Here is a 12,082-nt window from a genome sequence, read left to right as displayed (position 1 = left end):
CTGTATCATGTGTTTTTCATAACGTGTGACAATTTTATTTTTAAATGGAAGTTATTTACGAGATGGAAAACTAGGAAAATACAGACACTATAATCGTTTAATTATACAAAACTAGACTTTTAAATCTGTAACTATTATGACATTCATCACAGTCAACTCCAATCCTGTCTATCCCTCATTTCCTTAAACAAGCCCTTTCCAGCAGATAGCAATAAGGAGCTAGGTGGTCTTTTCTTTTCCTAGCTCAAGGGCATAAGAGACGAGTTGTAGGATTTCTGTTATCTGTGATGAAACAGTAGCTCCCTGGCAGCAAAGTCTATTTCTCTCGAGTGTTCTCACCCCCACAATATTCTCCAAATGCATTTCATATGTGTGCAACGCAAACATTTTCAGATACACTAGTGTCAAACAATGGTAGTCAGTGTGAAGTAGGATGCCAATTTTACGGTAAAGGTAATTTAGTTAACAAGAAGATGTTAATAAACTTGCAGAACGGGCATGTAAATGGCAAATCAATTTCAAGATTGGTAAGTGTAAGGTAATGCATTTTGGTAGGAGGAATAAAGAGGCCACATGCTGCTTGGAAATTAAGGGCTGAATTTTCCGGGGTGCTTGTGTGTGAGATCGGTGGCGGGTTGGGTGGAAAAGTTGTTATTTGTGACAGCAGGTCAAGAACTCGCTGTTATCTCGCTCCCACGCATCTTTTCCCCAGGCACAGCTGTTATCTCGGAGCCAACCCGACTGGCAGCGGCGGAGGACCCAATTCAGATGATTATCAGGTAGTTTACAGGCACTTGAGGTCATTTTCTCACTTAGTTTTAAAATTTCCCTGCATGTCCACGGGATTCACACAGCTCAGGAACCACATCTGTCAGCCTGAGGCGGGAGTTCCATGGTCATTGCTCCAGCTGATTACTGGGCAGCATGGCAAACAAACCAAAATAATAACATGTTGATTACATCAGCTAACAGATTGATGAAGTTGTGTTCTACTTGAAAAGCTACTGGTAAATGTTAATTCAAAAATTCCTGAAGGGATGCGAGTGATGAATATTTCCCTCCTACCCTGGATGGTGAGGGAAACATATTTTTCACTGGCCATTCTCGGCTGTTGCATTCCAACTCAACAGTAATTACAGTGAATTGATCTGCACTATAAAAGTGACATGTATCATTTAAATACATTTTTGTGTTGTTTGTGGTCAGGTTTTTCTCTAATTATACTGTGATTGTCCAGTTACACATTAAATCAAGGCATCAACCATAACCATTCCATTCTTAACACTTATTCCACTGATTCAATTTTTCGTGTAATTTTTCAGTCTGAGACTTTGGGGGTGAATTTCTGGGGAGTTTCTCTCACTTGTCCATTGTTAACCTCAATGGAAGAGCTGCAGAAATCCCAGAAACACATAAGCACCACTTACACTGTTTGTTAGGGTTTCCATAGCTCTTCCGCTGAACTTGCTTAAGATTGTAAATCCACCCTTTTACGATTATATTTAAAATTGCTTAATTTTATATATTACCTATACACACACATATTTTATTTGTACCAGTTACTGATGCAAAATCTATAAAAGCACCAATAACATCTCAATTAATGTACTTTTTAAATGATGTTCTTGATCGTATTTGTAGATGGCGTCATATTACTCCATGATAATATTATTTCAATATTTCTTTGCCCCTCGTATATAACTTTAATTATATTGTTTTAGAGTAAAGATTCAACACCCACTTTATTAGATTAAACGTAAAATATAATGTGGCTTTAACTATCCCGGCTGAAAAGGCATCATGAGTGACGTCACCAGCCCCACTCCATCTCATTGGGCCGGGTAATTCGCTGGACTTAATAGGCCCCATTAGGGATGGACAATAAATGCTGGCCTTGCCAGTGATACTCACATCCCATGAACAAATTTTTAAAAAGTTAATTTCCATCAGCGGGATGGAGCCAGCAGCGGTGTCAGGACTTGCCACAAACCCCACCCACACCGCACCCATCCAGGTCGGCAAAGGTCCGGCCAAAGAATTTAACTGGGATCTAAAGGTGCACATTCACAAATTATTAAAAGTACCAATGCAAGTAAACAAGGCATAAAAAATGCAAACAAGCACTGGAGTCCGTTTCTATAGGAATAGAATTGAAAATCAGGGAATTTATGTTAAATTTAAATGGAACCTTGGTTAGATCATACTTAAGTACTGTATACAGTTCTAGTCTCCATGGGCTAGATTTTCCACAAAATCCACCAGCGCCATATTGCCGTCCAAAATACCACTAAGATTTTAAAATTACTGCCGGCAAAAAATTCCATAAAAAAAGGAAAAAATTCCACCCGCCATGAATAAAAATGGACCTTACACTCCAATTCTCGGCAGAAAATGGAATCTTGGGCCGATTGGGCGGTTCTTAAACAAAATGCACAGTAATTACTAAAATTTACACCGAGGCTGAGGGTTGGGCCTAGGAGGAGGCCCAAAAATATTTTTCCCAAAAAAACGTAAAATAAAAAATCAGAAAGCATTCTCAGGACCCTTTTCACCTTAATCACCTGTAAGAAAATGTTTAAATAATTATTAAAAACCCATTAACTTACCTTTGTTTGCAGGGATACTCACCTACCGCCCAGCACCGTCCAGCTCCCGCTGCTTCTCATGGGTGTTTTTTTCTACTTACCTATGGGTCACCGTTGATCGGGCGATGGCGGTCTTTGGACGGTGCATGCCGGCAGTCCGCTCCCCAGCGGTACTTCAAAACCACCGCCGGAACTCTGTGGAAAATTTTCGCCGACCCAGTTTTCGCCCAAAATGACAATACCGCCGAGAAACCGGGCGGAGATGCTGTGCTAGTTCTAGCCCTAAATTACAAAAAAAAGATATAGAGGCACTGGAGAAGGTGCAAAAAAGATTCACAGAACTGAGAGGTTATAACTTTCAGGAAAAACTGAACAGGCTGGGGCTCTTTCTTATAGAAAAGAGAAGGCTGAGGGGTGACCTGATAGAGGTATTTAAAATGAAGAGGGAGTTTGATAGGGTAGACATAGAGCTTGGGTCGTCTTGAGTAAACCTTGCCACTGGACCAAGACCTAGTTCTGCCAAGCCTGTGTGATGGCTGGTGTGTGGTGGCTGGTGTGCAACGGCCACCACACGTTAAAAAAATCCACGCATAGGCATCTTCCACCCTTCAGGATGTAGTTCAGGACCTGGAATATCAGGTCCTTCATTGGAACACCTGTGAACTCATCCTTTTTTGGCGTGGAAGCAAGTCATCCTCATTTTGAGCCTAAGAGCAAGAAACATAGAGCAGATGTTTCCACTTGTGGGTGAGACCAGAACTAGGGGTCATGAATATAAGATAGTCACTAATATATCCAATAGGAAATCCATGAGAAACTTATTTACCCAGAGAGTGGTTAAAATGTGAAACTTGCAACTGTATGGAGTAGTTGAGGTGAACAGAATTAGATGCATTTAGGGGGAAGCTAGATAAGCACATGAGGGAGAAAGCAATAGAAATGCTGATAGGCTGTGGTGAAGAAAGATGGGAGGAGGCTTGTGTGGAGCATAAACACCGGCACGGAGCAGTTGGGCCGAGTGGCTCATTTCTATGCTGTTAATTCTATGGAATGTAAATCAGACTAAAGCAGTTTAATTGCCTCAATCACTCAAGGGTTTGTCTGCCTAGTAATTTATAGTTCAGCTAAAATAAGTCAAAATGTTTAATTTTTCTGTGGCCTCTAATGCAAACTGTAAAGTGATTTGTGCTTTACCTTCTCCAGTTGAATTGATCAGAAAATAAAACAAAATCAAACTAACCCAGCAGTCTGATAGAGAGCAGAGCTGGATTTGCAAGCCAGAGGGACAATTTTTCTCGGCTTTGCGCCCAGAGGGTGTTTGCATCCCAGGTACAAAGTACAGGAGTGAGTGGAGACCCATCGGACCAGGTCTCCAGCATCTCCACGCTGCCCTCGTACTTTTGTAGCAAGTGCTTTCACCCGACTTGGGCGCAGCATTCAAAGGCTCTGCGAATCAGGCAAAGTGGACTTCTTCATCCCTCCTGCCTCATTGTGTTGGGTCTTTGTTTGGTAGAGGCCCAAGTGGAGTGGCTAGGAGGGCGACTACTTGCACCCAGAAACATCTCCCTCCCACACCATGCACATCAGCATTTCTAGTTTCTACATTTTTGCTCTGCAAGAATTTTTGCGGAAATTGGATCGTACTTTTGCAACTCCAGCTAATCTAACTGATTTTTCACAGAATCTAGGTTCTTGATGCAGCAGAATAATTAGTTGATGTCTGGATGGCTAATAACTGGTAGAATCAATTATCCATGCAGATCTAATATTTAGTTTTAGGAGGAGGTCAATGGGGGTCAGGTCTTCAGGTCTTGGAGACCAGAAGTTGGGTTGCCAGCACTTCCACTCCCCCCTATTTAAATATCCATTGAAGGAGTGGTCTTGTCCATATTGGCTGATATAGAGATTCCATTGTATAAAATTTTTAGGGTTAAATATTCTTGATATGCACTTTTGTGAATAATTAAGTCTGTTAAATTATCTAAATAATTAACGGAGCAAGCTATCAGGCTATTACACAGAAATCTTCTACTTTAGATGAATGTCTCATTTTAAAATGAGATAGCAGGCCCATAGTTTTATCTGAATGCTTAAAATATGTCGCCAATTATTCCTCCCCCTGCCCTGCAATTTTGTCCTTCCTCTCTTGGAGCAGCACCCTCTGGTATCTTGCCCAGATGCTGCTCTTCAATGTGGACAGTGAGTGTCAGCAAGCTATTTGACAATGATCATCACCACCCTAATCCGGTCCTCGGCAGACATTTACACAAACCTTCCTCCTGCAGGAGTCACTCAATACCGATCAGCAGAGGGAGTCTGGACCGAACCATCCCCGTCCACCGATGCAGATGTTAATTGCGGGACCCTTACCATTACCCCGGTGGAGATCAGCTCACAACACCGACCAGCGATCAAACTTGATCATAGCTCGATATCACATTGGGCAGCAAACGTAATAGATGGTCCATCAAAGGAGCCACTGATGAGTCTATAAAATCACAAGTAGAATGGCGCACAGTAACGCTCCATATAATATATCAATGATCTGTCATGTGATAATACTGAGTGGCAGAATATTTCCATTTCTTCACATAGTGAGTTCCGTATCCTAGTCCTGTTGTCAGAGAGAGGTGCCAAATGCAGCCAGGCACTTTCCCAAAGGGAGGTAGCAGGCGTTAGCATCTTTTAGAGTCAACTTGCCTCAGTTGGTAGCACTGTCATCTCTGAATCAGAAGGCCAGGAAATCAAATCCCACTCCAGGACTTAAGCACATGAAATACAGAGCAAGAGTATTATTTGAAGTGTTATCCTTTGGAAGAGGCATCAACCCAAGATCCTGTCTGCCTATTTATGTGATGCAGATGAGCCTAAAGAAACGATAAGATTATTCAAAGACGAGCAGGGCGTTCTCCCAGTGTCTTAACCACCATTCCTCTTTCAACCAAAACCACCAGAAAACATTGACAGCCGCTCCATCTGATTGTTGTTTGTGGGACATTGTTGTGCACACATTTTATTGTATTGTAAATTTAAAATAGATTAGCAGATCTCACATGTTCTTTCTCATTGACAGTCTGGAGCATGGGGTGTGCATGGATTATATAGGTGCAAATCTGGGCTGCTGATTTAAAGCCATTGCACAAGTACTCCTTGTGGAAAGCCAGCCAATTGTAGTGGAGGTCAGTTACACTCAATTACTTGTAAATTTCACACTCCAGGTTGCTGATTGGTTTATTTTTCCCCTTAACAGATTGTTTTCTTCCTCTAACAAAGTTTTGGCTTCTGACATGTGACTCAGAGAGGCTGTTTCCACTGATGGGGGAGACTAGAACTAGTGGGTACGATCTTAGAGTAAGGAGCCACCCATTTAAAACAGAGATGTGGAGAAATTTCTTCTCTCAGAGGGTTGTAAATCTGTGGAATTCGCTGCCTCAGGGAGCTGTGGAAGCTGGGACATTGAATAAATTTAAGACAGAAATAGACAGTTTCTTAAACGATAGATACGGGATTATGGGGAGTGGGTGGGGAAGTGGAGCTGAGTCCATGATCAGATCAGCCACGATCTTATTGAATGGCAGAGCAGGCTCGAGGGGCCTTATGGCCTACTCCTGTTTCTAGTTCTTATATTCGTTATGTACCATAAGCCAGGAGACAACATTTTATATGTTCCAACTACACTAAAAAGTTCAAACTCCCAGTGCGAGAAAACATTTCATAAGCATCAAAAGCACACAAGATGGAACAAATGCCTGTACTGGGGAATGAAACTCTTTCTACTTCAGGCACCCACTGTGCGCATCAAGCAACTCCAGATTAGTTACAGTATAGTAGAGCTCCCTCTGCTCTATCCCAACCTCAGAATTCAGAGAGACTTTTATTACACCATCGTGACATTTTCCATTTCCCAAAGAAAAACAGCCGTTATATTGGATTGTTTTTACCAGATGGAAACGCATGGAAATCAGACATTGTGTGGAGGAATTGTCCATTTCCCGAAGACATTTTGTTCTGGTAGCAACCCACAAATTCAATTTCACAACTTTCTATGATGGCACTTCGATTTGCAATCTCTAGGTCGCTAGTCTGGTATTATAACCACTATGCTACTGTACCTCTTGGCAATGACACTCAGAGGCCAATTGTTGAGGTGACAGGGTGGCTGGTTTGTGCTGAATTAGGATCTTCAGCAATGGGGATGTTACAATTGTCTTCAGTGCTCCAGGGGAGAGGGGTGGGGGCGGGGTCGGGGGTGTTGGGGGCAAGAGTCAGGATTCATGCTTCTGACCATTACCTGCAGACCCCTGCTGGAAATACCCATATTTGGACATCCGATGAGGATAGGATCGGCTCCAGCCTTGATGTGGTCACTCATTGCCTGAGCTCCGCCATGAATATGGCCAGTTGGGCCTAGTATGGGAGGGCTGTGAGCACTTATGCACCCCTGCATGAGTTAGCACCTTCAAGGCACAATGGTGGAGAAAAGAAAAAGATATACACGTACATTAAAAAATGGTATTAAAAAAAAGGAGAAATGATTTCCCTTTCCTTTATCTCTCACATGTTTCTCCTGTGCACTTTGTAAAGAGCACTGCGCTTTGTGCCAGAATGCAATAACTAGAAGTAGCTGAGCCTATTCTCAGCTGGCAGCCCATACAAAGAAGCCAATTTTTAATCAGATTATTGAATTAACTACTTGTTGAACATACATTAAAGAACAGCCATGTAAGCAAGTTATTGCTTTTTAAAATATTAATATGCCCCAAAATGTTGACCTAACCTCATTAATCCAGTCACTTTCAATGCGGAGTTCCACTAGGCTGATAACATCAGCATTTTTAGCAACATAGAAAGCATCGGCAATTTAATGTATCCTTTTAACAAAATCATTTGTGATTTACGTCAGACATCTTAGAAGAAAATGAACATGAGGGAGGGGGTGCACCACAGAACAACCTGGGGACCCACTGGCTCCCCCTATTGTATATTATGTTCATAAAACATATGTGCAACTAAGTTTTATTTGATGAAAATTGAGTTAGTGTCTATAGAGAGGAATGGAAGTCCTGCAGCACTTTAACTCTGTGTGGCGAAGACGTTCACTCGTTCTATTCTGAGGGGCCATGGAACCAGTATATTTATCAGCTAGCGGTGCCTTCTTTTTGTAGTGTCAGCTGTGGCTCAGTGGGTAGCCCCTTTGCTCTCTGAATCAGAAGGATTGTGGGTTCAAATCCCACTCCAGAGACTTGAGCACATAATTTAGACTGACACTCCAATGCAGTACTGAGAGAGTGCTACACTGTTGGAGGTGTGGTCTTTTGGATGAGATATTAAACTGAAGCCCCATCCACCCTCTCAAGTGGACAAAAAGATCCCATGGCACAATTTTGAAGAAGAGCAGGGGAGTTATCCCCGGTGTCCTTGGCCAATATTTATCCCTCAATCAACATAACAAAAACAGATTATCTGGTCATTATCACTTGCTGTTTGTGGGAGCTTGCTGTGCGCAAGTTGGCTGCTGCGATTCCCACATTACAACAGTGACTACACTCCAAAAGTACTTCATTGGCTGTAAAGTGCTTTGAGATGTCTATATATATGCAAGTCTTTCTTTCTTTCTGAATTCCGTATTAGATTTATTAGTTATTACAAACAGTCTTTAGCCAACAAAATGCATTTTTGCACAGGTTGATTTCAATTGCAAAATGAGGTGAGTGAGGCAGAGGGAAAGATAAGTGGTGAATTATAGATTTTTAAACTTCTTAAAGGTAGTTTATGGAATGGTTAAAATGGGTTATATTGGGTTGAATGACGAAAATTAAAATTGAAAAAAATCGAGGAGGAGAGAATCGGGAATATAAACAGTAGGAAACAAGAGGATCAGAAAATATTATTTTAGGATTAATACAAGACCATCCCTTATATCTGAGTAGCTTTAGTAGTGTGTTAGTCTTTCTTTCCCCCAACAGCTGGTGGGCCCAGCAAAAGAGGAATATCCCTGAATTTACTGACAGTTTAAGAATTGTTCGGTGGACTTTGCCTAACCTTTCTCTAAACATCACCGATTTCTGTTGCTGAGGAGGGATTAAGCATTGCATTCATCACCTCAGCAGCACATCCTGTTCCACATGTCCGTAGCATCGCCTGCCTTCACCCATGCCTCAGCTCATCTGCTGCCGAAACCCTCATCCATGTCTTTGTTAACTCTAGGCGTGACTATTCCAATGCTCTCCTGGCTGGCCACCCATTTTCCATAAACTTGATTTCATCCAAAGCTCTGTTGCCGTATCTCAATTCACACCAAGTCCCGCTCACCCATCACCTGTTCTCGCCGACCTACAATGGCTCCCAGTCCAGCAACGACTCAATTTTAAAATTCTCATCCTTGTTTTCAAATCCATCCATGGCCTCACCCCTCCTATCTCTGTAACTTCCTTCAGCCCCACAACCCACGAAGATATGTGCACTCCTGCAATTCTGGCCTTTAGTGCAACCCCAATTTTAATTGCTCCAGCATTGGGTACCATACCGTCAGCTGCCTGTTCCCTCGGCTCTGAAATTCCCTCCCTAAACCTCTTCGATTCTGTACCTCTCCCTTCTCCTTTAAGATGCACTTTGACCAAGCTTTTGCTCACCTGTCCTAATATCTCCTTATGTTGCTCGGTGTCAAATTTTGTCTGATAACTACTGTGAAGCGCCTTGGGACGTTTCATTGCATTAAAAGCGTTATATGAATGCAGGTTATTGCAGTTGTTTTATGAGTAAATCAGGGATATATATATAAATCCTTGAAGTATTTTTTAATTCTGCTGCATTAAAAAGTCATTTACCACTTTAAATGCCATGTTTTTGTACTGCTGCCCAAAAATGTGAAATGTTTAGCAAATCAGGAGAGTGAAGTAATACCAGACTCTTTCACTTTTGTTTAAATATCTCACTTTCATATGATAACAGATGGATGTATCACAGTGAACAACGTTACTATTAAGATGGAGTAATACAGATGTATATATGCAAAAGACAAGTTGTATCAGGGAAAGCCATAAAAAGTTTGTCTCTCCTAACATACATTACACCGAATGTACAGCACAAAAACAGGTCTATGCTGGTGTTTATACTCCACATGAGCCTTCTCCATCCCTCCATCTCACCCTATCAGCATATCCCTCTATTCCCTTCTCCCTCATGTGTTTGTCTAGCTTCCCCTTAAACGTATCAAAAGCTATTCGCTTCAACTACTCGTGGTCGCAAGTTCCGACATTACAACAATGACCACACTCCAAAAGTACTTTATTGGCTGTGAAGCGCTTTGAGATGCCCGATGGTCGTGAAAGACACTATATGAATCCAAGTCTTTCTTTTATGGCCCCTAGTTTTGGTCATCCCCACAAGTAGAAACACATTCTCTACGTCTACCCCATCAACCCTTATAATCTTAAAGACCTCTATTAGGTCACCCCTGAACATTCCAGGGAAGAGCCCCTGTGTGATCAGTCTTTCCTGATCAGTATAACCTCTCAGTTATGGTATCATCTTTGTAAATCTTTGTTGCACCTTCTCCAGTGGAACCACCATCTCTTCCAGCCCCCCTCCCCAGTACACTGCAACCACACCTCTGATCCGTGATGTGAAGAGCTCATAAAGGTATTTTTTCTAAAAATAGCTGTCTCTGCCTCTTCCTTTCTCAGACCCCTCCACCCCCCCCCCCCCTTTCCTGACTCAACCCTCTCTCTGTGGCTTCTCCCAGCTCTCAAAGTCATTGCCTCATAGAGCTTACTCCCCCAACTCCGACCCAATCCAGCTCCTGGTTACCCAACCTCTGAGTTTTGGCTCGTTCCTTGCCAAAATAGAAATATTTCCTTATCCCCTGGCACTGTCCTCACCTTCTTATACTGCCACCTTTGACCTTCTCAATCGACCACCCGATCTCGAACCTGTCCTTTCTCGCCAAGGTTCTTCAACCTGCCATTGCTACCTAACGTCTGCACCCAGGGCAGGATCGGGCTCGACTGTGGTGCCCACCTCAGTCGAATAGCCTGCCTGCACTCACAGTTACAAGAGTATTGGAAGGCAGCTGTGGGTCGGTGGAGCAAGGCACCGGCAAGCAGGCAGTTTCGGGAGTGGTGCAGGAGAATATTGTTTCATTCCTTCTGAAATTATTAAAACTTGGTGCTAACACCGTTTGTTTAGCTCAGTTTCTGACATACCAGCAAACCTTTCGATCGAAATACAAAACAAACCCCGGGTCACTGGACTGTGTACTCTGATTAATGGAAAGAAATAATCCACATGTTTTTCCGATGATTTTTCAGCGTTTATAAATTGAAACAGAACCGGTCTGCTGAAGTTACAATCAATCTACCTTTCCAGTCACTATTTATAATCCCTTTCGTTTTTATTTCCCATGTCCTCCAGCTCGCACGCGGACATCCACCCTTATTTCAGAAGGGCGTTTGATCAGTTTGAGAACAGAGCGAAACATATTTGTTTCATTGTTGGAGTCGAAGGAAACGGCATTTTCACCTGTTCAAACAACGAGCCAAAGTTTGCGCCGAGTGAACTAAGCGCTCTCTTACCGTCCTCGTTCTCATCAAAAACTGGCGTTTTGTGGGAATGAGCGGCCCCCATCTTCAGCTCCTCGCAGCGCTGTTTCGGACCGGCTACAGAAGATCAGAAGCCGGTTTGAGGCATCGCGGATATTGACATGTCCAGCCCTGGGTGCAGGTCAGATTCAGCGCCGAGTCTATCGCCGGGTGGCTGGGGTGGAAACTCTGTCAGGTCTTAAAGGGGCTGCCAGAGAGGTGCAGGAGATGCCAAGCTACTCATCGCCAGAACACCAACACTTCCATCTATAACCACCTCCGTCTATTCCTGAAGAACTTTTCAACAACAACAAAATCATGCGGATTCTCAGTGCTGTCCTCTCCTGACCTGGCGGGCTCCAAGTGCGATGAGAGAGAGACAGAGAGAGGTGGGTGTATGAATAATTCGGTCAGGCGTTTTCCAGTTGCTGGGGAGCCGGCTGTCTAGGAAGGGATTGTAGGTATCACCGAATCACTATAGGCATCACACCGCCTTGTTGTCAATCTATAGACATTTAAGGGTCTTCATATTGAAGTGTTCAGGCTTAGCTTTGCTAAGAAATACAACAATCCGCCCCCCTTAAAAAAGAGTTTGAAGCTTTGATATATATACACACAATGCAACAGACACCTGCACCGAGGTTTGTAGCTTAAACCAGTTGCAATGTTTGTTTAATTCGTCCAGTCACTGGGAATAAAATGAAGCTGTGGGCTGGAGCGGTGGTGCCGGTAAGAGCAGGGTTTGAAGTTGCTGGACTTGTCTCTCGGCTGGGCTGACGGTCGCTCTCTCCCTGGGCACATTGATGGAGATGACTACAATTCCTCACCTCTCCTGGGAACTGGTTATCATCGAGCTGCGAGTTGAACACGTGTCTCCGGCACCACCACCCCCAGCGTAACTACAAGAGCAACTTGCAT

The 12,082-nt window shown here is 43.1% G+C and overlaps 1 protein-coding gene across 1 annotated transcript in view; it reads right to left on the bottom strand.

Annotated features, from left to right (window-relative positions):
- LOC139263073 (serine/threonine-protein kinase 32A-like) overlaps positions 1 to 11,756 on the bottom strand; it is a 439,178-nt gene extending 427,422 nt beyond the window's left edge. Inside the window, 1 exon segment of the mRNA XM_070878611.1 lies at positions 11,159 to 11,756. Within this exon segment, the coding sequence (XP_070734712.1) occupies positions 11,159 to 11,210 (52 nt within the window). The 5' untranslated portion in view covers positions 11,211 to 11,756.
- Between the last annotated feature and the right edge of the window lie 326 nt (positions 11,757 to 12,082).

This window comes from Pristiophorus japonicus, chromosome 4 (assembly GCF_044704955.1).
Source record: "Pristiophorus japonicus isolate sPriJap1 chromosome 4, sPriJap1.hap1, whole genome shotgun sequence".
Taxonomy (NCBI): domain Eukaryota; kingdom Metazoa; phylum Chordata; class Chondrichthyes; family Pristiophoridae; genus Pristiophorus; species Pristiophorus japonicus.
The sequence above is the reverse complement of the archived record's forward strand: the minus strand, read 5'-3'. Positions and strand labels throughout refer to the sequence as shown.